The 27,349-nt window shown below is 38.7% G+C and overlaps 1 protein-coding gene across 3 annotated transcripts in view; it reads right to left on the bottom strand.

Moving 5' to 3' along the window:
* Positions 1-948: 948 nt before the first annotated feature.
* The window catches only part of LOC123878769, a 34,366-nt gene continuing 7,965 nt past the window's right edge, over positions 949-27,349 (bottom strand). For all 3 annotated transcript variants that reach the window (XM_045926073.1, XM_045926075.1, XM_045926074.1), the window contains 19 exons: positions 26,611-26,848; positions 25,743-25,897; positions 23,928-24,151; positions 23,038-23,230; positions 21,959-22,093; positions 21,366-21,459; positions 20,739-20,840; positions 20,053-20,167; positions 19,564-19,707; positions 18,967-19,090; positions 16,142-16,236; positions 15,291-15,494; positions 14,096-14,237; positions 7,321-7,551; positions 5,954-6,064; positions 5,278-5,404; positions 4,810-4,924; positions 4,061-4,159; positions 949-1,627 (listed from right to left, as the gene is read on the bottom strand). In XM_045926073.1, coding sequence (XP_045782029.1) covers positions 1,471-1,627; positions 4,061-4,159; positions 4,810-4,924; positions 5,278-5,404; positions 5,954-6,064; positions 7,321-7,551; positions 14,096-14,237; positions 15,291-15,494; positions 16,142-16,236; positions 18,967-19,090; positions 19,564-19,707; positions 20,053-20,167; positions 20,739-20,840; positions 21,366-21,459; positions 21,959-22,093; positions 23,038-23,230; positions 23,928-24,151; positions 25,743-25,897; positions 26,611-26,848 — 2,805 coding nt within the window. In that variant the 3' untranslated portion in view covers positions 949-1,470. The remainder of the gene's footprint in view (positions 1,628-4,060; positions 4,160-4,809; positions 4,925-5,277; positions 5,405-5,953; positions 6,065-7,320; positions 7,552-14,095; positions 14,238-15,290; positions 15,495-16,141; positions 16,237-18,966; positions 19,091-19,563; positions 19,708-20,052; positions 20,168-20,738; positions 20,841-21,365; positions 21,460-21,958; positions 22,094-23,037; positions 23,231-23,927; positions 24,152-25,742; positions 25,898-26,610; positions 26,849-27,349) is intronic.

Consider the following 27,349-nt stretch of genomic DNA (forward strand, 5'->3'; position numbering starts at 1 on the left):
AGGGTTAATAACGCTCTTTTTTCCGCTATGCTTTCAATAAGTAAGGGTTAGTTAGGCAGCAGTCATGTACAATATACATACATATACTTTATATTACCTCTACTATAGTAAAGTATATTTATTTGTTATCATCATCATCAATAAAAACCCACAACGGCTCACTACGGAGCACGGGTAGAGACCTTCTCATTCTAAGAAGAGTCTTAGGCTGAAATCTATAAAGCGCACTTTGACTTTGCTCTGACTTAAGATTGAGTTCAAACGAGACAGATTTATGTGAGAGATATAGCTCTGTCTCGTTTTAACTCTGTCTTAAGTCTAAGCAAAGGCAGAGCGCGCTCTATAGATCTCACCCTTAGAATGAGAGTCTTAGACTTGGGCGCGTTTGGAACCCTCGTAGCAAGTTACGTAATTAATTATTACCACTATATCGTACTAACAATTTCGACCATCAAAAGGAGTGCAATTGTACTACTTTGAAGAAATGATTTTGACTTTGACTTTGACTAATGAGAAGGAATTGGCCTTTGTCCACCACGCTAAAGTACGGATTGGCAGACTTCACACACCTTTGAGAACATTATAACTAAATCAAAATCCAAAATTGAACAAGTGTAAATTAAAAATTTATAACACCCCCGACACATAATATGAAGGTTACAGTAACTAGAAAAGAGCTGATAACTTTCAAACGGCTGAACCGATTTTCTTGGATTATACGTAGCTAAGAACACTCTCGATTAAGCCACCTTTCAAACAAACGAAAACTAAATTAAAATCGGTTCATTAGTTTAGGAGCTACGATGCTACGACAAATACACAGATACACACGTCAAACTTATAACACCCCTCTTTTTGGGTCGACGGTTAAAAATAATAAGGAAGACAAAATAGGAAGGAGGAAATTAATAATAAGAATATAAAAAAATAAAATGTAACACGAATTTTATAATAAAATTTATTTACATAACTTACTTATATAACATAGTTTTTATAATTATTTTATTTAAAATTAAAATTATAAAATTATTTAAAGCATATATACTAAAATATTTTACAGAGCTTTTTCGATATGGCTATCATAAGCGGGCTAGATTCTTGGCAATTTCTATCTTCTAGAATAATTGTAAGGCCGGCAAGCATCATCCATCATTTAATTGCGGAATATTTGCAATAAATTACTATGACAGAGGCACGCATCAGATTTGTTGGGCACAGGCGACGACTGTGCCCACCAAAAAAAAAAGTGAAACTATCAAACCCGCATTGTAAAGCGTGCAAAACTCGGGTCAATGCCCCACATACGATGCGGCGTTGACCTATTTACGGAACATTCGTTGACCTCTAGCGTCAGTCAGATGTTTTATTTTTGCTAGCGTTCTGGTTACACCTTCCAACAACATTTTCAGCAGTACCGGGTTATACTTGCTGCCAATTTTCACAGCAAAATTATTGCTAAACTATTGATTTCTAACAGTTGCTCTGTGGATTGCTCTCGACACACTCTCCACACACCGTGTGCGTGTAAAATGAGGGTAGTAGAATAACCGTTTCATTGAATCGCTTATATACTATGATACCAGAAGATTCTGATATGTACTTCACGCCATTGCCGATCGGCACCTCTCTGTAACAGAAAAATATAAGAGTATAATTAAATGTAAGGACTTCGTCTGTGTTGGTGTTAGCTGGCGGGCGTGCTCTGCCTTTTTGGAGTGTTTTTTTTTAATAAAACTGACTAGAAAGCGCTCTAAGGGGGTGCCGTGCGTATGTCGGCGGGCGCCGGCACAGACGGGGTCCATACTTGTATAGTTTGACTAACTTGTTACAAATAACTACAAACTTGACATTGGCTAATCTTTGTAAAGCCAGACGAGAGAGGAAAAAAAACTAAATGTAATATATAAAACACAACTATGTCCATTAAGGACTTTGAAACTATCCAAACGATGTGTCTCAAACCGCAAGTATCCACTAGTAGGTATGTGTTTTGTTTGCTTGTTTGTCCTTCAATCCACAATTGATCAAGGACAAACGTGATTCTTTGCATGGCAAGAGTAAGACCTGGAGAGTGACATAGGCTACTTTTATCCTAGAAAATCCTGAAGGAAGAGTTCCTGGTATAAAAAGTGTTGAGGAAGAAATTTAAAAAAAAAAACTAAATCCACATGGATGAAATCGTCATTTAGTACCTACTGATTATTATAGGTTATATTTCCTTACTTTGATATCTATACATGACTGTGTTGTGAATACCTATTGACTTTTCACAGCTCATTAAATGGGCATATCGATTAAACTTTGCTTAATCGATTTTGACGAATGGTACAGAGATACCTAGCTTGCATCCCACTTGCATGAATTGCAATTATGGCTTGAAGGAAGAGTTTATTTCTGCAATTTTTTATTGCTCGTTGGATACTTTGGCTATTGGCTACAAAATATCATTTACATTGTTATAGAAAACTAGAGAATGCCCGCGACTTCGTCCCCGTGGATTTGGGTTTTTAAAGATTCCGTGGGAACTGTTTGATTTTCCAGGATAAAAAGTTGCCTATGTCAAACAGGGACGCAAGCTACCACGGTACCTTTCATACAAATCGGATAAGTAGATGGATCTTTAGGAATCCCGTGGGAACTCTTTGATTTTCCGGGATAAAAAGTAGCTTATGTCCATCGCCGGGATATAAGCTAACTCTGTACCAAACATCAGAATCGGTTAAACTGTTGGGCCGTGAAAAGGTAGCAGACAGACAGACAGACACACACTTTCGCATTTATAATATTAGTATGGATTAAGGCAGCTAAACAATTACAACAACGATGTTTCGACACTCAAACTTTTGGACCTAGAAAGCTGAAATTTTGTACAGACTACAGAGGTCCCCTTTATAATGTTGACAAAAGTATGACCAGATTTTTTTGAAAATCCCAGGGAAGGAAAGTCGCGGGCGATTGCTAAAAAACATAAATTTAAACACTAATAGACGATTAATATCATAACCCTTTCGTAGTCATGTAAAAATAGGTAAAAGCAAGTTTAATATCGTTTTAAACATTGTAAGAGAACTGAGAGTTCACTGGAGTGTTTTATTGGAGTTTAGCACGACGCTCCACGCCGGCAAAATGCTTTGATCCTATGTTACAGTACGTTACGTCGATGTATACCTACTACCTATTTACCTATCTACTTACTAATAATAATATACAGGTATTGTACCTAAAGAGGCAGGCGTTACTTTGCGGAAGTCCCTGATATACAAGAAACCAAAAGCTTAAATTACTATTAGACTACTGGCCCATGTCCATAAATTTTTTGGACATGGCCCGTAGTCTATATACCTAATCGGCTGAGACAGACAAATCTGTATCATGCGATATACCTATGCACCGCCCGCAATTATTATCTACTAGAGGATCTTACTTATCTACAGACAGACAGACAGACAGACAAACAGACAGAAACGTGCGTCGAGTGTCTTGGGGGATGTCTGGATTGTATCAAACTGTTTGATTTTTTACCCCCGACCCAAAAAGAGAAGTGTTAATAAGTTTGACATGTGTATCTGTCTGTGGCATCGTAGCTCCTAAACTAAGGCTGGTTTTACAGTGACGCGTACCGTCCGCGCGGGTGGTAAGCGCGGTGGCCGAATAGCCGTCAGCGCGGGCCATCCGCGCGACTATGTAACGATCCAAGAGACGCAATCCAATTTCGTGAAAATTGGTTGTTTTCTTTACAGTTATAATTTTCTGATAACAAATAAAAAATGTTTTTTTTTTCTCTCGTCTGGCTTTACACTGATTAGCCAATGTCAAGTTTGAAGTTATTTACAAGTTAGGGAAACTATATGTAGGTATAAGTATGGACTTCGTCTGTGCCGGCGCCCGCAGACATACACGCGGCGCCTCTTTAGAGCGCTTCCCAGTCAGTTCCACCACCAATAAACACCAGCAGAACACAAAAACCGACCACTTCTAACAAAAAACACTCCAAAAAGTCACAACACGCGCGCCATCAAACGCCACCACAGACGAAGTCCAAAATAAATATTATACTTACGGTAAACCGATATCGGTTTGGAGAGCGCTTGTGCTGTTACGATCGCCTTCATACATTTTTATGCCGCCATCTTGCTGTCGGAGGATGACGAAGCTCGAACTAAAAACATTTAGAAGAGATTTTATTCAGATTCAGATTTTATTGTATACTAGGATGATGCCCGCAGCTTCGCCCGCGTGGATTGGTCAGATCCCCTACAGCATCAGGATTGAGGAATTGGAATCCAAAATTTTTATGGAAGAATGTCGCAAAGTATTAAAAAAATTACGCAAATCGGTTCAGAAATCTTAGTGTCTATTAATTATTATTAATTAATAGACACTAAGATTAATTCTACATTAAACTGGTCAAGTTTTGAAATTCAATTTTAAAGTTTATTTTAACGTCATACCTGCCAATAAGTTATAGATAGAAAAAGTCAAACAGTTCAGAAATCTCGGAGATATCAATGCATAGGTAGGAAAACACATTTCCTCCATTTTGAAGGTCGGTTAAAAAAGTAGCCTATGTTACTCCCTGGCCAATCTTCCACTTGTCTGTGAAAATCCCGTCAAAATCGGTTCAGCCGTTCCGAAGATTAGCCCGTTCAAACAGACAGAGAGACAAAAATTTTAAAAACGTGTGATTCAGTTATGGTATTGTTCAAATAACCATATGAGCCTAATATGAGGTAGTTATTTCGAAATTACAGACAGACACTACATTTTTTTTATTATATTATACTTATAAGTAATATGTATGTAATTTACCTAGGCGCTTGAGAACAATCAGCAAGTACCAGGGTCTCAGCGCACTGCAGAGATGGCAGCTGCTCCACGTTGCCTGATAAAGTCTGTACTGTCCCTCCACGAAGTCGACATTCCCCTAAAATACAGATTAAAAAGAGATGTGGCTGACATGTACATAGTTATACAAGTGTAAATTAAAAATTTATAACACCCCCGACAAGTGAAGGTTACAGCAACTAGAAAAGAGCTGATAACTTTCAAACGGCTGAACCGATTTTCTTGGATTATAGTTAAGAACACTCTCGATCAAGCCACCTTTCAATCAAAAAAACTAAATTAAAATCGGTTCATTAGTTTAGGAGCTACGATGCCACAGACAGATACACAGATACACACGTCAAACTTGTAACACCCCTTTTTTTGAATCGGGGGCTAAAACAAGATAAAGTTTTATTTTTAATTTACACTTATAATGGTTAATTTACTTACGATAGAATCCAAATCTCTTCATAAGCTGCATAGCCGTCCAGCTGTCCAACAGCCAAGCAAAGTTTTCTGAATCGAACTGTATCTCCACACCTCTGTTCACACTTATCGAAGCTATGCCGTTCTTTTCCTGAAAACATTTCACGTTTTTTCAAGGACTCCTTCGCCGAATGATTGGCTATAATAGTTAACTAGCATTACTAACTACTTAGTGTTTAAGTACTAACATAGTTTTTAAGTTTTTTTTTAAGTTTTTTGTTACAACACTAAATGGATTTTTGTTGTCCGGTTAATAAATAAATTATTATTATTATTATATGCCCGTAACCTCGTTCGCATGGACTACAAACATTTCGAACCCCTATTTTACCCCCTTAGGGGATTGCATTTTCAAAAATTACGTCATAATAGCTATCATTGGGCTGTATTTTGTGAATAGGTGGAGAGTTGAAATTTTCACAGAATGTTTACTAATATCTTTTGCCGCTATAACAATTAATAAAAAAGACTCAAAATGGTCACCATAAAAATTAAAAATGACACGACAGACAGACAGACAAAGAAGTGCTCTTATAAAAGAAGTCTAGCTGTCTGTAGAAAGGAAAAGAGGGAACCTTATGGGTTCCTATTTTCCTTTTGAAGTACGGAACCCTAAAAAGAGATGAACAACAGTACCAACCTTGATAATCGCTGTAGTATCAATAGTGTCCTTTTCAAAGCTTCCCAGCAATTGAGCTACTGGCGTCCCGATCCCTATGCCCAGCACTGGGAGCAAGTCGAACTGGTGTAGCTGAAAAAAAAACCACTATTACTAGATTTACTACTATTGCAATCACGGATCTTCTCCTATCTCAACTTTTCTCCTTTAATCTTCACTTCTACATGTTACTTATATCTACGTTCATGCTCTTACACTCTTAGGCGTTCTTCTATATCGTTCTAGATTAATCTTGCTTACGTTTCCATTTCAGTATTGCAGCCGTGATAATCAGCAGAAGATTGCTCTCTCTTTTTTTTTCTCTAGCAATAGTAAACGAAAGAAAAAGGGGGAAGAATCTTTTTCAATCGGTCTTTACCTTAACATTTCACATGACATTGGCCCTCTTGGGAACGGTTCTGTATACCAGAATGGTCTCTTTTTCTTGGTTGTTCCTTTGTTCCTCTGTATTTTCAAATGATCTCTCTCCCACTCACTCTCAATATGTCTTTAGCATGAGCTATCATGGGAAAGAAAGAGAAAGAAGAATACAAACCTTTTCTCCCTTAATCTTCACTTCGACATGTCGCTCAACGTCACCATTGATGCTCTTGGGGGTTCCTCTATATTCTAGAATGATCTTGCTGACGTTTCCATCGGTATGACAGCTGTGGTAATCAGCAGTGGACTGGCAGGTTACTGAAGATTGACCCTCGTATGACGCCGGGTGGATGTTGCTCTCTCTTTCTTTATCTAGTAGTAGTATAAGAAAGAAAGAGCAAGGAGAAGAGATACCTTTTCTTCCCCTAAATTTACTTCTACACGTCAGTCAACATCGCTGTTCATACTCTTGGTTGTTCCTCTGTTCCTCTGTATTTTCAAATGATCTCTCTCGCACTCACTCTCAAATAGCATGAGCTATCATGAGAAAGAAAGAGAAAGAAGAATACTAACCTTTTCTCCCTTAATCTTAACTTCGACATGTCGCTCAACGTCACCATTGATACTCTTGGGGGTTCCTCTATATTCTAGAATGATCTTGCTGACATTCCCTTCGGTATGACAGCTATGGTAATCAGCAGTGGACTGGCAGGTTACTGAAGATTGACCCTCGTATGACGCCGGGTGGATGTTGCTCTCTCTTTCTTCATCTAGTAGTAGTATAAGAAAGAAAGAGCAAGGAGAATAGATACCTTTTCTTCCCATAAATTTACTTCTACACGTCAGTCAACATCGCTGTTCATACTCTTGGTTGTTCCTCTGTTCCTCTGTATTTTCTGATCTCTCTCGCACTCACTCTCAAATAGCATGAGCTATCATGGGAAAGAAAGAGAAAGAAGAATACAAACCTTTTCTCCCTTAATCTTAACTTCGACATGTCGCTCAACGTCACCATTGATACTCTTGGGGGTTCCTCTATATTCTAGAATGATCTTGCTGACATTCCCCTCGGTATGACAGCTGTGGTAATCAGCAGTGGACTGGTAGGTTACTGATGATCTACCCTCGTAGGACGCTGGGTGGATCGCTATATCTTGGTCTGCATGGGCGTGGCTTATGTCGTTTTCGAAATAGCAGAGCTGCAAATTAATTTTGATTATCACTAAAAGGTCTCCGAATCCATGTTTATCTATCTGTCAGCGCTAATCTCAGAAGGCTAACTGTCTACCTACTGTTAAGGATTTTCATTCGGATATTGCGAGAATGTTGAGGTGTAGGTTCTTCTACTTATTTATACTACTATATATTTTTTTTAATTATATAGAATTAATGATTAAACGAACTTACCTGTACGTGAAGTTCTATCATAATTATACGAGCGCCGAGTCCGAAGAGATTAGCAGGTTCTTGATGTTATAACACAGGTAGTTACGCCTAGATGTCACCACTCTGCACTTAGTTGAGAAAAAAGTATTAATTAAATTTTTATTTTTCTTGTTGTGGGTAGGTATCGTCCATTTGCATTCTCGGTCGATTGTCGTCCATCATTTAGTTTAGAGCAAGAGATTCTGATATTCATTGATGTATTTCCGAGACACTAATTGGGGTGTGCGCACTGGGCGGGCGGGATTGCTAATCTCTTCGGACTCGGCGCTCGTATAATTATGATAGAACTTCACGTACAGGTAAGTTCGTTTAATCATTAATTATACTCGCGCCTCGTCCTCGAGATTAGCAGGTTCTTGATGTTATAACACAGGTAGACTTTGAGAGTATTGCGGAAATATCATCAATGAAAAATAAAAGATTGTATCTAAATAGAGTATAATTATTATTATTATATCCTTTAGTACAATCAATAAACATAAGTTTTTTTTTTTTTTTTTTCGTAATCATACTGATTAAGTGAAAATTAATTAACTATTATCCTTATACTAGCTATCCTAGCTAGTTGTAAACAATTATATGTATTAGGTACAATGTAAGTACCGCATTATGATTTTGCAAGTTGCGAGTGATTACACTAGATATAATTGACTGATCAAATATATGATAAAGATTGATTAGTGATTGATTCTGCTAAAGTAGTATCATCATTATTAACAATACCGCTACTGGTTTATGAGGATGTTCTTAACGATGAGGTGCGTTCTATATGTATAACATAACACTGCAGTGGCTGGACATATTATGGCTGTTCTCTGTATAAAGAAGGGTAAACGAATAATGGGTTGTTGAAAGCCAAGTCTAGAAGTCTTTATTATGTCGGGAATTTTAATTGTGATGCGATGAGAGAAGTTTTGAATATTACTATCTTTTATCTTCGAGAGAGTTTGGACTCTTTGTGCGGTCGACAGAGCTAGTAAGGGGTTTTATTTGTAAGATTATCTACGGTTAATTGCACATTGGGGTGCCATGAGCTCAGTTTATTTAATACTAGGTTGGCATCTCAGGTTACATCATTTTTTTTTTTTTTTTTTTTTATGCTATCATTATTAACTATTTCTTGGCTTAGTATCTGCGAAACGAATTGAGTGTGCCGTATTGGTAACAATCATTAAAAAGTTGGTTTAAAAAACAAATTACCGTGGGTATAGATGCATCATAAATATATACCAAGTTAGTTTGACAGAAATACCACAGTTTCTCCAAGTAAACATGGTAATGTTTCACGAAGTTAGGTGCTTATGATGTCAACATTATTTCAAGAGATAATTCTGATATGTTTTTTCTTAAAAATGCATCTCGGATAATACCCGGATAACGCCACAGGGTAATAGAGTCGTGCATTCGGCAGGAGCTACAATGAGAGAATTATAAGGCATGGCTTTTAGGGAAAAAAGTCACAGTATCCGAAATAAGAGGTATCTTAACAAGGGGTACCATGGCTGTGTAGGCCAAAAGGAGTACAACCATGATACCGCGTGCTTTGTCTGTAATTATTTTTCTAAGCGTCTTAAGTATCACTGACATAAGCGGAAACGCGTATAACTATAATCTGACCATGAAACTGTAAATGAGTCTATAGCGAATGTCTGCGTCAAAACTCCCAATCAGACAGCTCCCATTCTATGACTGGGTGAGTTCTACGTGATTCATAGTCTGCAATTGTATTGTCATTAGATTTAATGTAAGATGCGAAAACGAGAAGGCACTACTCCCATCCATCACGAGTAATTATTGTGAGATGAGGGTACCGTATACCACTCATTTTATTTATGTATTCTCTGCCCTTGAATTATCAACATGTAGCAATATTTGGCAGTTAAAAAAGGTTTTTTGCAAAAATAATTAAAGCAATAATTGCAGCAAGCAGCTCTAAATAATTCTTATGTTGTTGTCGTTTATTATTCGACCACGATCCACTTGCAGACCTACCTTCACATGCGGCCCTCCACCCCATCGTTGAGGCGTCAGAAAATATCTCAACTTGGTAGGTAGACATCAATACTAATTCGATGAACAGAACTTTCGTTTCTTTTTCTTTTTTTTTTTTTTTTTTTTTTTATTTCCAGTCGAAAACATGTTCAAGGGTAAATTCATTAAATTGTTGTAATCATCATGACCTTTCAAGTTGAGAAGTTTATATTTTTCCATTTCCTTAGTGTGCAACCATCCGTATTCGATGGTCGGACAAGGAGAAACTAATAAGCCTAATAGCTGAGCAAAAGTTCTAATTTTGCAACACTTAAATTTTTAGAAAATTTAAAGATGAGCTTTTATTCGCAATCTTTTATTCTGTTGGTAAGCCAATTTGAAAACTGTCTGAATCTATGATCATATCTAAAAATTTACATTTGGTCAAAAAGAAAGACTCTTTACTTCATTGGTAATGAAACCAAATGACACTAATAGTCTTTTGGTTAGATCTATGTTAGTTAAACATTCTGAATGGGAAGAACCCAACAATACTGTCAGTCAATCGTCTAAATAGACGGTAGAAAGAAGACCCGCGGAGCGCAATAATTCAGCTTTAGGTTTACATATTTTAGTAAATACGTATGCGGCCGTGCTTAACCCAAATAGCAAGACCTTAAATTCGAATAATTTACTCTCAAAAAAGAATCTTAAATATTTTCGTGATTCTTCATGTATTTTAACTAAAAAATACTCGTCTTTTAAGTAAATTGACGCCATTTGACAAACATATTATGTTATAATTTTTAATGTTGTTCTTAAATCCTCTAGTTCAAAATGATCCGTTTTAACAATTTTATTAAGATTTCTTAGATTCAAAATAAATCGCATCTTGCCACAAGATTCTGGTACCAGGAAAATACTTGAAAAAAAAAGTATTATATTTACATTATGTATTATATTATACTTAAGTCCATGGAGACAAATTGAGAAACACTCTAAAATGAAGAAACATTTTGATATGGCTCCAAATTTGAGTAGCTAGTAATGAGGTCTTTCAATAGCCGAGTAAGTTGGGCTAGCCGCTAGCAGGAAGTATCTGTTGTACAACAGGTGATATAAATGGCATTTTATAACCTTTTAACCAGGATAGTAACAATAGTCAGTATAGTACTATTATCGTTGTAGCGAGCCCACAGTTGATAAAATTTAGATAAAAGTCATGCATACTTAGCTGCATGTAATAGTGGCGACGGGAATCCGTTGCCTGGTAGCCCCGCGACGACGTCTTTGATGAGTACGCGTGCGGCGCGGCGGCGGCGCACGATCCGTTCCACTGTGCGGCGGTGGGTAGTTCGCCGGGCGGCGCGGCGGCGGCCGCGGCGGCGGGGTGATATGAAGCGCGCGACGCGGCAAGCTCACGGTTCCTTGGTGGCCCCGCTGGCGGCCTACGGGCCTTGCATTTTAAATTTTTCGATGTCAGTCCTTCATAATTCGTCTAGTTGAGTACAATTTGGCAATAGGTACGAAATACCCATTTTAGTTTAATTAAGTTTTTACGGTCTTCCTTATTAGGACCGTCTCTTACAACATGTAAGAAACGATTTGCAAATTCGTTGCGTATTTCTGGCCCGTATTTATTATTAGTTACAGGTAGGATCATCACTGCGCAGTAAAATCAATCATAGTTTTCAATCAAATACCAAAGGCGTTTAGAAAACTTACATTAAACTTATTTCAATTAAGGTTTAAACGGTGGCTAATAGAAAGGTGTTTCTACACAATGGATAATTTTTTGAAATTCAAAGAATAGTTTAAATATTAATCTTTAATATGAATGACTTTGTAACTTAAATATGAATGACTTTGTACAAATTTTACATGCCTGATTATGTAAGGTGAAACATTTCTACTGGACAATATGTACTTAATAATATCTCTAAAATCTCCATGTCCAGATCAAGACATTTGTATCATGAGCAAAAGGGTCTTCGGGGGAAGATCTGTGTCATTGCTAGGGCCTGGTGGAGGCACAAAGTTGTTGTTAAAAATCTGAGCTGTGTTGTCTTCAGTTTGTCATTCTAGTAGCAAATCTTCTATTCACATTGTGAGCGTATCCGTTTATCATAGATATATTTTAAAAATTTGTAAGCTAAATAATTTACTTATAAGGTGGACCCTTAGGAGGCCCCTGAGAAATTTTCGTAATTTATTATTCTTTAAACAAAGAATTAGCAAGTCATCTGTAAGCTAAATAATTAACTATAAGGTGGGCCCTCAAGAGGCCCCTGACAAATTTTCGTAATTTATTATTCTTTAAACAAAGAATTAGCAAGTCATATGATTGCATTGCGGGCGTATAAGAAATTTATCATAGATATGATATTTTCAAGGTTTGTAAGCTAAATAATTTACCTATAAGGTGGACCCTCAAGAGGCCCCTGACAAATTTTCATAATTTATTATTCTTTAAACAAAGAATTAGCAAGTCATCTGGTCGCATTGCGAGCGTATAAGAAATTTATCATAGATATGATATTAATCATTTCAAAGTTTATAAGCTAAATAACTTATTTATAATGTGGACCTTAAGAAGTCCCTGACAAATTTTCGCGATTTATTATTCCTTAAACAGAAAATATACGTTTATAGTATATTAATTATTATTAATAAGTCAGGGTACCTTATAAATTTGTCAGTTTTATTAGGTAAGGTTAAAATCCCCAGCGGAAGGACTGCCATTCGTATTCTAATGCGTTGAAACAGCCCCAATGACTGTTCAGGTTGCATTTAATTATTCAGTACGTAAATACGTATAGGCCAGAGAGATCATATTTCAATGCGTCGAAGCAGCCCCAATGACTGTTCAGGTGCATTTAAATATTTAGTACGTAAACACGTAAAGGCCAGAGAAATCATGTTTTAATGCGTCGAAGCAGCCCCAATGACTGTTCAGGTTGCATTTAAATATTCAGTACGTAAACACGTACAGGCCAGAGAGATCATATTATAATGCGTCGAAGCAGCCTCAATGACTGTTTAGGTTGCATTTAAATATTTAGTACGTAAATACGTACAGGCCCGAGAGATCATAATTTAATGCGTCGAAGCAGCCCCAATGACTGTTCAGGTTGCATTTAAATATTCAGTACGTAAACACGTGCGAGCAAAAGAGATGATATTATATATCACTTTAAAACAAAAATATGTAAATACCTGCTCCAAATTCGTCTTCTACTACAGCAACAGCTTGCAAGTTACACGATACACATTTATACACATTACACAGCAATACACTCTCCGAAACACTTATCTTCCGTTTACGAATTTTAAGTTCTAACTTTCGTATTTTATTCTTATAATAATGGTCCTAGATCCTTTACATTTGGACATTTTTATACCGAATAGTGCGAAAACGCTTAAAAGATGTTGAGTGGTTGAGCACTAGAACGCGAATGATGGACGACAATCGACCGAGAATGCAAATGGACGATACCTACCCACAACAAGAAAAATAAAAATTTAATTAATACTTTTTTCTCAACTAAGTGCAGAGTGGTGACATCTAGGCGTAACTACCTGTGTTATAACATCAAGAACCTGCTAATCTCGAGGACGAGGCGCGAGTATAATAGCGTTTGGCTGCAATCAGACCTGCTAGCAAGTGATGATGCAGCCTAAGATGGAGCGCGCTTGCCTAGAAGTTGCCTATTCACTCTTGACTTGAAGGTACCCATATTATAGGTGGAAGGGAAAACTGATGCCGGAAGGGCGTTCCATATCCTAGCGGTTCGGATAAGAAAAGAGGAAGCAAATCGCTTCGTACGTGTTCGAGGAATTTCTGTTTATACGTATAGAAATTGTGCGATTTCTGTGATTTTGTGTGTATAATAAACAATCTTCGGCAACACAGCACCTATTTCGAAAATTGTGATTGGATGGTGCCTCAAAATGGTTAACTTCCACTGGATTTTTTGTCTCTGTCTGATGTATGGGATTACGTAACAGAGAAAGCGTTATGCCTACAAACTTCTTTCTGGCTGTCACTACTTTGGGTTTATTAGTAAGTTATATTTACTTTTTTTTTTAAACAGTAATTTTTTTTTTATAATTTTTTTTTTATTGATTTTTTTTATAAAGCTTAAAGCTAGCCTTATCTAATTACTATACAAATCATGCCCGCGTGGAATGGTGCAAGAATACTGGCTGCATTTCCGCGCTGGACAGCCAGGCTGATCCGTTGCGCATAAAAATGAGCCAGCCCTTCTGTCACCCGATGAGGCTATTAAACGCGGTATTTACTTACTTGGGTTAGTTAGTATTTACCTTCCAGAACTTCTTGTTAGGGTCCATAGAATATGGTTGTTTAACATAAAGGAACCATTCGACCGTGACGTTTCTACCGGCGCACTTTATGTTGCTATTGGAGTCTATCTTCAGGAAGACATCTTTGTTCTGGTCATTACGACTAGAAAAGAAAAGTATAAAAAAATATTTAAAAAAACCCAAAAAAAGTTAGATTTTTTTGTCTTCATATTAAATGGCTGTTATGAATGTATTGAATTGAGTTGAATTATAATTGTATGTATTGAATTGAATTGCAATTGTATGTATTGAATTAACTGTTCGTTTTAAATTATTTACCTACTAGATAAAATGAGTTCAAGTGAGAATACTATGGAATTTGATTGCACATCTCCTATTTTGAGAGCGGGAGCCGAATCAGCAAATTTTTTTTTTAATAATTTGCTTATTTAATTTTTTAGAAATTTTCAGACAAGCACTATACATGGCTCGACCGGGGGTGCCTTTCTGGCCTCGTGTTATAGACGTCCTCGCCAAGGCTCGGCCGTCTAACTCACTCTGGACCAGAAAATGCTTACTTACCGGTCTCGTGCCGTAATCCATACTAATATTAAATAATATTTATAATTTATCCATACTAATATTATAAATGCGAAAGTGTGTCTGTCTGTCTGCTACCTTTTCATGGCCCAGCAGTTTAACCGATTCTGACGACATTTGGTACAGGGTTAGGTTATATCCCGGGAACGGAAATAGGCTACTTTTTATTTCATTTAGTATTTCATTTCATTTATTGCAAGATTGTAAGTAAAAAAGATGTTACATAAATTTTAAGTAGGTACGTATCACAATCTGCCATGACATGGCGTGCAAAATTTACTATCTTTACATACATATTCCAGAAAATCAAAGAGTTCCCACGGGATTCCCAACAACCCATCCGCTTAACCGATTTGTATATTTAGTACTAAGGTAGCTTGCGTCCCTGTAATTGACATAGGCAACTTTTTATCCCGTAAAATCGAACAGTTCCCACGGGATCTTTAAAAACTTAAATCCACGCGGTCGAAGTCGCGGGCATCCTCTAGTGTACTATAATTATCACTTAGTGAATCAGCAATGTAGAGTCAACCAATGTCAAATAAGCTCGGTGAATACCATTCAGTGTTAGACACCGAGTTAGCGAATCACCCGCTGTACAATAGAATTTACTTACCTATAATAACTCAAAACGAAATCGAAATTCGCTTCAATTCGATCGACCCTCTCGAAAACTATGATGTCCCCTAGATTGAAGCTGACTTTGATAATCTCATCCTCCCCCTGGGTGGGTCTCGAGGGAGGGATGATAATACCACAGCCGGGGGAAGAAAAGAACTTTTGGATCGAACTCAAAATCGATTGTTGTATTGGTAGGACACTGTAACAAATAAACACAAAAAATCGGCCAAGTGCAAGTCGGACTCGCGCACTGAGTGTTCCGTACTCGCGACACTTTTTTCGACACTTTGCACGATAAATCAAACACTATTATGCATAAAAATAAATAAAAATCTGTTTTAGAATGTACAGGTAAAGCACTTTCATATGATACCCCACTTGGTATAGTTATCTTACTTTGAAAATTTAAACACATTTTAATATTTTTTTAATGAGTTTTTTAACCACAAATTCAAGGTTTTCAGATTTATTCCTTTACTTGTGCTATAGGACTTACCTACCTGCATTCATGATTCTAGGTCAACGGGAAGTATCCTATAGGTTTTCTTGACAGACACGACGGACGGTGAGACAGACAGACAGACAACAAAGTGATCCTATAAGGGTTCCGTTTTCCCTTTTGAGGTTCGGAACCCTAAAAATGATCGAGATATTTTAATTTTTGGCAAATTGGATCATTTCTTTGTTAACAGGGCTCTCTCCGTAACTCGTTTCATACAATCGTAGTTCCAATTTCATTTGAATATTAAGCAACCAAAGTCCATGAAATTTTGCAGACATATTCTAGAAACTAATATCTGTGTCTGTGGTGTTTTAGATGTTCTTAAATCATTGACTATAACTTACTCGTAACTCATAAACTTGGACATGATATACTTTTCTATGATCTCTGCACCAGACGTCTTCCGTTTGCAGTCGAAAAAGATGCCAGTGTCATCCACCTGGGAAAAGAAAAAAGAAGAAAGACAATAAGCGTCACTCAGAAAAGCTGGTATTATTTAAATACTAGCTGATGCCCGCGACTTCGTTCGCGTGGATGTAGGTTTTTTAAAATTCCCGCGGGAACTCTTTGATTTTCCGGGATAAAAAGTAGCCTATGTGCTAATCTATATAATAAATAATAATCTAATCTATCTCCATTCTAAATTTCAACCCAATCCGTCCAGTAGTTTTTGCGTGAAGGAGTAACAAACATACACACACACACACACACACACACACACACACACACACACACACACACACACATACACACACATACAAACTTTCTCCTTTATAATATTAGTGTGATTTTTATCGAATTATTGGAATGCCCTCTCAAAATTTACGCGAAGAATACAGGTTCAACGCGTAGAGGTTATCTTCTAATGCCAATAATTAAATTGGGGTTAAAATCTTCTAACGCCAAACGCCAATGTGAATGCCGTTGCAAAATTCGTACAGTTTTAAAGGTCGTGGCAACGGTTAGCGGCTATTTACGCGTTTATCAACGGCGTTTCCCGTTAATGTAGCCAGTAGTAGCTCATGTAGAGCATTACACAAAGTGATAAGATTAGGGATTGCAATCCAGCGGCATTTTCAATCCAGCTGGATTTTTGCTGGATTGAAGCAAATCCAGCTGGATCCAGCGCGGATCCAGCACTTATTGATTTTTCAAAGAAATGCAACATACTTTTTGTTTTAACCCTATAAACTTTAATAAATAACTACCTATATTTGTTTGTAGTTATAATATGAGGTTTTTATCTATGAAAAAAGCATTTTATATGGCAAAAAAACTTTTTTTTTAATGAAATTCGGTATGTATTTAATCAATCGAAGTATGCACCATTCATTAACAATACACTCTCGCCATTTTATAGGTAATTCATTGATTCCATTGTTGAAAAAATTGTGGAAGGGAGAATTAATAAAATCTTTGGAGGCAATAGAACCTTTGAACTGAATCGAAATTGAATTTTTTTCTTTGCCAGAAATTGTCTAAGTTCCGAAAAAGTGTTTTTTGGAGCAAGGTTCGGGGAGTATGGAAGGTGTTTCCAATCACAGCTACTTAATTTAGCAATCATCTGTCGTAATATATGAGGTCTAGCGTTATCCTGAAGCAGCAATGGAATAGATCACTAGAGCAATTATTGACCAGTCTCAGTTGTTTAACGGCTAGCTTTTCTATCGAGGTTTGCAATTGTTGACAATATAGTCGTAATCGTCTTGCTAGATCTTAGGAAGCTGTAGTGTATGATGTCAGTACTGGTCCACCAAACACTCAAAAATAGCTTTTTCTGAGTCAACTTTCGCTTGGGACAGGATTTGGCCGGGTTCTGCTGGGTTCAACCACTGTGATGAGCGTTTCTGATTGACGTACCTACTTGCAGATCCATTTTACGTTACAACTTACAAGTAACAATACGATGCAAAATTCCCTCATTATTTTGACGATTGAGTAATGTAACGCAGCACCCAAAGCGTGTTTGTTGGTTTTTTGTGCTTCACTCAATTCATGAAGTACCTATTTCTCGAACTTTTGTACTTTATGATATATGAATCCGCTTCCACAATCATCATTTAATACTTCACTGTCAACTAGGGGTCCAAGGGGTTTGTTCTACAGGTCAAAATAATTTCCAGAACGAAAACATTGAACCTAAAAATGTACCTCGATTTCTTTTTACAGTAACTTCCCTTAAACACATAATTAATCTGAAATAGCTATTCATAGGTTTTACTAACTTTGTAGGGTTCTCAGTTTCTCAATCTCACTAATTTTCAAAATAAAATTGCGTAGCCTATCCCAATTCCCACTTATAAAATCTTAATAGAAGCTGAAGTTATAATATAATTTCAGACTTGAGTATCCAATCATTTCTGTAGCAGTTCTTTTTTACTTTTCTGAAAGAAATTCTATGGTTTTTGCGCGAAAAGAAAGTTAGTTACTTGTTTTTACCTGATTGCGGATCCGCACCGCTGGATCCAGCGTCAGATGCTGGATCCAGCAAACCCCAAAAACGTGCTGGATCCAGCTGGATTGCTGGATTGCGGATCCAGCATTGCTATCCCTAGATAAGATGCAGTACAGTAAGGTATTCTAGGCCCATAGATAGGGTATGCATTTTTGGTAGTAACGACTCTTATACTATACATTTCAAATAAGAAGCCACTCGCCTATTGGCAATATCACTCCGTAACTCGACCAGCAACTATAAAATATAATCGTTTAATTATACTAGACTGATTTATTATTGAGAAAATTTATAACAACCCCGACAAGTGAAAGTTACAGTTGGGTTTTTATTCTAAGGGTTACAGTAACTAGAAAAGAGCTGATAACTTTCAAGCGGCTGAACCGATTTTCTTGGATTATAGCTAAGAACACTCTCGATCAAGCCACCTTTCAAACAAAAAAACTAAATTAAAATCGGTTCATTAGTTTAGGAGCTACGATGCCACAGACAGATACACTGATACACAGATACACACGTCAAACTTATAAAACCCCTCTTTTTGGGTCGGGGGTTAAAAATGAACAAAAATTTTAAATACAATTAATAAATTGGAAACGTCAGAGTAAGCAGTATAGGGTGATGTATTGTGTGTGTTCGTTGTGTGTGTTGTGTGTGTTCGTTGTGTGTGTTGTGTGTGTGTGTGTTACATCTGTGTCACTATCTTTCACTCACGTCATTATCTTGGGCAGGTGAAATAGAATAGGAATCCTTGCCGTTAGCCGAATCCGTGTCGACTTGGACTCTAGAGTGTAAAGCCACTCCTGCGCGTTGGGCGAAAGGGTTCAGCCAGGTTAAGCTGAAAATGTTAAACAAAACTTGTAAAAAAACCGGTTAAGTGTAAATTGTACAAGAAATCTCAAACCAGTATAGTAATAATGCAAGTTAATGCCGTACAGCGCCATCTTGATGTGATTTACTAAACTAATTCTTTCGGACACAAATCTTTAATTTCGACGGGCCCTAGCCGGTAAAATCCCGGCTTAAAGATCTCCACCAGGGTACAAAGTTGCCCTGCGCCTCACCCAGGTAAGGAGGCCATGCCTCGAGGCCCGTACCCCCGCTTGGCCGAAGGAGGAGAAGACCCTGTCATCATCATCTTTAATTTTCGTGCGATGGAACCTTATGTTCACGGTTTTCGGATTTTGCCCATAGGTTTTCTTGACAGACAGACAAACAGACAGATAGACAGACAGACAGACAGGTAGACAGACAGACAGAGAAACAGAGAGACAGATACATAAACAACAAATGAACTTGCTTTATACTCACGCTATAGACTTGGCATTCGGTTGCAAAGTGACGTTGAATTTGATCGGCAAATGCGCTACAATGGAGTGTTGGACTCGAGCTGTATACTCCGACTCCAATAGAGGCGCCGCTGTTGACAGTGACGTCACTGTCGTGCCTTGATACCTGTCAAAATAGAAAATAGACTTGGCATTCGGTTGCAAAGTGACGTTGAATTTATTTTAAAATTTGAATTCACAAGTGTGAATTCAAAATTTATAACACCCCCGACAAGTGAAGGTTACAGTAACTAGAAAAGAGCTGATAACTTTCAAACGGCTGAACTGATTTTCTTGGCTAAGAACACTCTCGATCAAGCCACCTTTCAAACAAAAAAACTAAATTAAAATCGGTTCATTAGTTTATGAGCTACGATGCCACAGACAGATACACAGATACACACGTCAAACTTATAACACCCCTCTTTTTGGGTCGGGAGTTAATAAAATAAATGTTTTTTGTCTTAGTCACCGTATATGCATGTCGTTTTCCCAATCCAGAACTTGCGTGACGTCAGGGCTTGAAGTCAGGTTTCCCCTTAAGGATGTGAACATCCCAACGGAAGTTTGCAGACGAATTGGTGTTCCTGTTAACGGATGAACTCATTAACACGTTCACTGCGGATACAATTTTGGCTAACTATAATATAAATTATATTATGATAATTATATCCATACTAATATTATACATGCGAAAGTGTCTGTCTGTCTGCTACCTTTTCACGGCCCAACAGTTTAACCGATTCTAACGAAATTTGGTACTAACAGGGTCAGCGTATATCCCGGGGAGGGACATAGGCTACTTTTTATCCCGGAAAATCAAAGCGTTCCCACGGGATTCCTAAAGACCCATCCGCTTAACCGATTTACCGGTAGCTTGCGTCTCTGTAATAATTGACATAGGCAACTTTTTATCCCGGATAATCCAACAGTTCCCATGGGATCTTTAAAAACCTAAATCCACGCGGTCGAAGTCGCGGGCATCCTCTAGTAATATAATAATTGGTTGTTACGTTAGGTCGGAACGGGATACCTGACCCATGGCTTGAACCTTTTGTATTCCCAGAGCAGACCGGTGCTCAGTAGTTGGCTGGCGATGGGTTGTGATTATAGAACTGATGAATATAATGATGATGATGAATAATAAAATTGGCATACCTAGTTCGGTCGGCGTGTGAAGGTAACCCTGCACCGGATAATATACGACTTGCTGGTTGATATGACTTCCGAAACGGACGAAATCCATTATTGACTTCACCACTGAAAAATAATGAACTTCACTTTAAGGGTCAGAGCGTCGTCGGGCGCTAGCTAGCCCAAAAGAGGCAGGTTCGAATCTTGCTAGTTTCGCCTTTTTTCATATGTATTTAAAAATTCTTGTGCTATAAGACCTGCCTACCTGCCAAATTTCACGATTCTAGGTCAACAGGAAGTACCCTATAACCCTAACCCTTGACAGACACGACAGACTTACGGACAGACTTACGGACAGACGGACAGACAACAAAGTAATCCTGTAAGGGTTCCGTTTTTCTTTTTGAGGTACGGAACCCTTAAAATGCTCCAGCTCAGCGTAAGGCTGTATGCCAGCCATAGCATACATCGCTGATTTTCTGCCAGGATTCTGAACCGGGTGCATTGCTGCATCATTCATTAAATTCTTGAAAAGCCGGCAACGCATTGGCGGTTCCTCTGCTGCAAATGTTCATATACGGCGGTAATCACTTAACAACAGGTGACACGCCTGCTCATTTGCTCGCTATTTATATAAAAAAAAATACCTACTGTCATCTCCATTCCAACTCTCAAACCTGGTCTGGTTGACGTGTGTCGCATATACGGTGTACTTGCCAATTTTGACCACTAAGTCTATATGGACCTGAAATTAAATCCTTGATTAACTATGCACATATGGACGAAAATAGATTAAGGTTTACTTATTCATTAGAGAAATTAATTAGTCAATGTTCTCCTGGCCGAAATTCAGCCTTATCTATAGACCAGATCAGACCACACCAGAACAGATAGCCACACCAGACCAACGAGGCAGTCATCCTAATCCTAATCATCCTAATCCTAATCCTACTAATATTATAAATGTGAAAGTGTGGATGTTTGGATGTTTGTTACTCAATCACGCAAAAACGGCTGAATTTTGATGACATTTGGAATGGAGATAGATTATAACCTGGATTAACACATCGGCTACTTTTTATCCCGGAAAATCAAAGAGTTCCCCCGGGATTTTGAAAAACGTAAATCCACGTGGACGAAGTCGCGGGCATCAGCTAGGTAGATAATAAATATTAATAACAGATAAAGTCGTGGCAACTTTTTTCAAAGGTTCCATCAAAAGGAAAAAGATTTATAAACCTTACTTCTTCGGGGGTCTTCAAATTCCACTTCATCCTTTCCAAGACCCTTAACAATTTGCTTGAAGTCATTTCATTGACTTTTAATTTGTGCATCTTCTTGTACAAGTTTGAGGATACTCCTTCAGCTATTACATACATCTGTGAAGAAAATAATTAAATTTATATCGCAAAGCTGTGAGTGTGATAGCCTAGTGGTTAGAACGTCCGCCTCCTAATCGGAGGTCGGGGGTTCGATTCCGGGCACGCACCACTAACTTTTCAGTTATTTGCGTTTTAAGCAATTAATATCACTTGCTTTAACGGTGAAGGGAAACATCGTGAGGAAACCTGCATGCCTGAGAGTTCTCCATGTTTTCAAAAGTGTGTGAAGTCTGCCAATCCACATTGGGCCGGCATGACAGACTATGGCCTAAATCCTTCTCATTCTGAGAGGAGACCCGCACTCAGTAGTGGGGCGGAAATGGGTTAATCATGATGAATGATATCGGAAATACTAGTAATTCAAGACAGGTTTATAATGAGGAGTGATCTGAGGAGTTGTTTGCCTTTATTCCATCTTCCTTTTTCTACAACCGCACCGCACACTTCCGGAAGCAATTTCATCCTCACAGCAACTTCGCAACCCATTGAGCTTTGTTGGTAATCCTGATTCTCCTACGGACCTCCTCAGGCCTCATTGGTCTCGTAGACTCCAAGCGTAGCCAAGGGGTCCATGTGACCATGCCCCCCTGGATGAATTTGATGAAGTTCTATTGGTACAGAAGCAGTATAGACCAGGCTTCCAGCACTGGACACAGTGAAACCAGCAAGACTTTGGGACTGGAGAGTCTCCAACGCTGATCAGCTGCAGCCAGGGTCGCTTTTCCCCTCGGGATGCTATATAACCCTTCTTCCACCTGGATGCTATGAAGTTCTACTTACAGAAGCAGTATAGACCAGGCTTCCAGCACTAGACACAGTGATACCAGCAAGACTTGAGGCTGGAGTGTCTCCAACTCTGATCAGCTGCAGCCAGGGTCTCTGCTCGTCACGGGATGCTAGATTACTCTACTTCCACCTGGATGCTATGAAGTTCTACTTACAGAAGCAGTATAGACCAGGCTTCCAGCACTGGACACAGTGATACCAGCAAGACTTGGGGCTGGAGTGTCTCCAACGCTGATCAGCTGCAGCCAGGGTCCCTGCTTCCCACTGGATGCTATGTAGTTGTTGGTACCCCAGTATGTCGTGTCTGGATTCTTGACTTCTTTTGAGATGAACGGTATCAATTCTTTTCTGAAAAATATTTTTTTTTTTAAAGAATATTAGCCATTTTTAATCATGACTAACATTCCCCTTTCCCCTCCAACTAAGCGTTAAGCTTGTGCTAGGAGTGGGTACGACAATAGTGCAACGGGTGGGGTTTGAACCGGCGACCTTTCGGATTTCAGTCCGCTCCTATAACCGTTGAGCTATTGAGGCTTAAATTGGAGACGGTGAATCCAAAACACAGCTTGAGCGAGCTTGAATTTCTTTTTTTTTTAATTGAGGATATTTACAAAACAATTTGCGGAAAGGGGGTAATTTCATGACTGAAGAAAAATGAGACTCCGTTGTCCTAGGGAAAACTAAACACAACATGAACTTTAAACGACATAGGCCACTTGCGCTATTCTAACTAGCTTTAAAAATACTAACGCAAGCGAAGTAAGCACGTTTTTTTTTTTTAAATTGGCTCTCTCTTTCACTTAATTACTTTAATATAATGGTAGTGGTTTCCTTGGGACATCACTCGTGAGGAAACGTACATGCCTGAGAGTTATCTATGAGTTCTCAAAGGTGAGTGAAGTCTGCTAATCCGAAATTGGCCAGCGCGAGAACTATGGCCTGAACCCTTGTCATTTTGAGAGAAGAGCTGTGCTCAGTAGTGGACCGGTAATGGGTTGACCATGATCATCACTTGCCAGCAGTTTAAGAAAAAATGTACACTTACAGGTTAGGAGTGTATCTAGGGTGAGCACTATTCTCCAAACTCTTGATGGTCGTATACCAGAACCTCTGCAACTCCTTGCTGCTCGAAGACGATATGAAGTTATGTATGAAAGACAGCAGCCTCTCTTCCACATAGTTATTGAACAGGATTTCGTTCAGTGCCGCTATCCTGAGCTGAATGTGCTCTTCTTCGTCCAATAGCATTGGCAGTAGCTTCTCTTCTCCCTGATAATATTTATTTATTTAGAAATCTTTATTGCACACACAAACATTATACATCCATACTAATATTATAAATGAGAAAGTGTGTCTGTCTGTCTGTCTGTCTGCTACGGAGCATATAAGCTGTTAGCTTATAACCCCGGGACGGACATAGGCTACTTTTATCCCGGAAAATCAAAGAGTTCCCACGGGATTCCTAAAGACCCATCCGCTCAACCGATTTGTATGGCTACCGAGGTAGCTTGCGTCCATGTTATTGACATAGACAACTTTTTATCCCGGATAACCAGACAGTTCCCACGGGATCTTCAAAAACCTACATCCACGCGGACGAAGTCGCGTGCAGGATATTATATATATATAATTATATAAGTATATAAGTATTATTTTGTTCCGCACTTTGCTGAAAGCTAAAGGTCAAATCCACGCCCTTTTATAAGGAGCATACTTTTAATGTATGTAAGTTAAGTTGTATTTGCCACGTCTATGCCGCGGATCGCATAAATGAATCCAATGATATCTCGCCTCACCGAATCAGCAAGAAACTCGGCGGTTACTCTTTACAAATGACTCACGCTATAATTCCAGTTACAGGACAGTGAAGCCCAAAGTCTTTCATGTCGATCTCGAGTCTTGTCGCTGTAGATGGTGCTAGTATAGGATGCAGCTGAGTGGCCCAGGTTGCAGAGACCTTGCAGCCATATCATGCAAGAAACTCGGCGGTTGCTCTTTACAAATGACTCACGCTATAATTCCAGTTACAGGACAGTGAAGCCCAAAGTCTTTCATGTCGATCTCGAGTCTTGTCGCTGTAGATGGTGCTAGTATAGGATGCAGCTGAGTGGCCCAGGTTGCAGAGACCTTGCAGCCATATCATGCAAGAAACTCGGCGGTTGCTCTTTACAAATGACTCACGCTATAATTCCAGTTACAGGACAGTGAAGCCCAAAGTCTTTCATGTCGATCTCGAGTCTTGTCGCTGTAGATGGTGCTAGTATAGGATGCAGCTGAGTGGCCCAGGTTGCAGAGACCTTGCAGCCATATCATGCAAGAAACTCGGCAGTTGCTCTTTACAAGTGACTCACGCTATAATTCCAGTTACAGGACAGTGAAGCCCAAAGTCTTTCATGTCTATCTCGAGTCTTGTCGCTGTAGATGGTGCTAGTATAGGATGCAGCTGAGTGGCCCAGGTTGCAGAGACCTTGCAGCCATATCATGCAAGAAACTCGGCGGTTGCTCTTTACAAATGACTCACGCTATAATTCCAGTTACAGGACAGTGAAGCCCAATGTCTTTCATGTCGATCTCGTGTCTTGTCGCTGTAGATGGTGCTAGTATAGGATGCAGCTGAGTGGCCCAGGTTGCAGAGACCTTGTAGCCATACATGCAAGAAACTCGGCGGTTGCTCTTTACAAATGACTCACGCTATAATTCCAGTTACAGGACAGTGAAGCCCAAAGTCTTTCATGTCGATCTCGAGTCTTGTCGCTGTAGATGGTGCTAGTATAGGATGCAGCTGAGTGGCCCAGGTTGCAGAGACCTTGCTGCCATATCATGCAAGAAACTCGGCGGTTGCTCTTTACAAATGACTCACGCTATAATTCCAGTTACAGGACAGTGAAGCCCAAAGTCTTTCATGTCGATCTCGAGTCTTGTCGCTGTAGATGGTGCTAGTATAGGATGCAGCTGAGTGACCCAGGTTGCAGAGACCTTGCAGCCATATCATGCGGTCCAAATATTGGGGACATTCTAAAAATGTAAGAAATTGCATTAAATGGGATTCATTAAAAAATCTAGGAGAGTTTCTAAAATGGATCAAATGTAGAAGTTTTTATCCTAAAACAGTTGTTCGACCATCAAAAACTTGCCAGATACAAGTTGAGCTAAAAACTAGAAATAGTGGAGTGGAGATAGTCGCTGGGCTATGAGCGAGTGTGCGAGTAGCTGTTAAAATGTTAGCTTATCAAGTACGTCTCAGAACACGCATGAGTTAGGGTTCCGTGGGTATGCTAGTTACTAGAAACTTCAACGGTCTAAACTAAAAAAACTATATTTTCAAAATTTTAATATATTTCCGAACAGCGATAACAGGTTTCTAGAAAATTATGCTTTTCCAATTTTACAGTTCTCATAGTTTATTTTTAAAATATACGATGATTAACCCATTGCCGGCGCACTGCTGAGCACGGGTCTCTTCTCAGAGTGAGAAGGGTTTACGCCACAGTCTGCCACGCTGGCCCAATGCGGATCGGTAGACTTCACACACCTTCGAGTACACGGAGAACTCTCAGGCATGCAGGTTTCCTCACGATGTTTTCCTTCACCGTTAAAGCAAGTGATATTTAATTGCTTAAAATGCACATAACTGAAAATTTAGAGGTGCATGCCCGGGATTGAACCCAATTGCCAAGACATATAGACAGTAAAAGAAATCGGATCTTCGTGAAGACTTTTATACTAACCACTGTACATCCTAAAGTACTTCACAACAATGTTGTCAAAGTAGTCTCTCTTGACTCCATACACCTTTGACACCAGTATCGCAAACGTCAATATCCCAGCGTGCCGGATGTCTTGGGAGAAGTCCATGCTCAGCTTGCTGAACGTCTCCAACTCCTCGAGGAGGCCTTGGCTTTTGACGTCCACGTTAAAAGGCAGTTTCCGAATGAGGGATAGTAGAGTGACATCTTCTATTTTTTCCTAAAATGTTTCAATGTCATCATTGCAACTTAAGTTATGTTTGAGGCTCAGCGATTACAATGAACAATTATTATTTCTAATCTATGTATGTGTTCTTTAAGAAAAATGATCACTGGTAAGATCAAAGGAAATAGACCCCGCGGACGTAGCCCGAGACGTTGGTCAGACCAAATAAAACAAGCGGTCAACACACCCATCTGTGATGCAATCCACGAGGCGAGAAACAGAGAGCAATGGAAGAACATCGTAGCAAAGATTGCATCAAAGGGGAGCCACGATCCTCAAAATTGAGGAAACGACGCAAGAAGATATGTCCTTTATGAAAAATAAACGTCTCCAAACGGAATCAATATACTCCTAGCTAATTCCAACTTATTAAGAAACTCTTAAATTTTGAGAACACTTTAAAATTCATGAACACCACATAAGAACATTTAAAAAATAATGAGTGATAACACATGAAGAATTAGAAATTGTTAATTAGGTGCCTATTAAGTGTTA

The sequence above is a fragment of the Maniola jurtina genome, chromosome 26, assembly GCF_905333055.1.
Source record: "Maniola jurtina chromosome 26, ilManJurt1.1, whole genome shotgun sequence".
In the NCBI taxonomy this organism is placed as follows: domain Eukaryota; kingdom Metazoa; phylum Arthropoda; class Insecta; order Lepidoptera; family Nymphalidae; genus Maniola; species Maniola jurtina.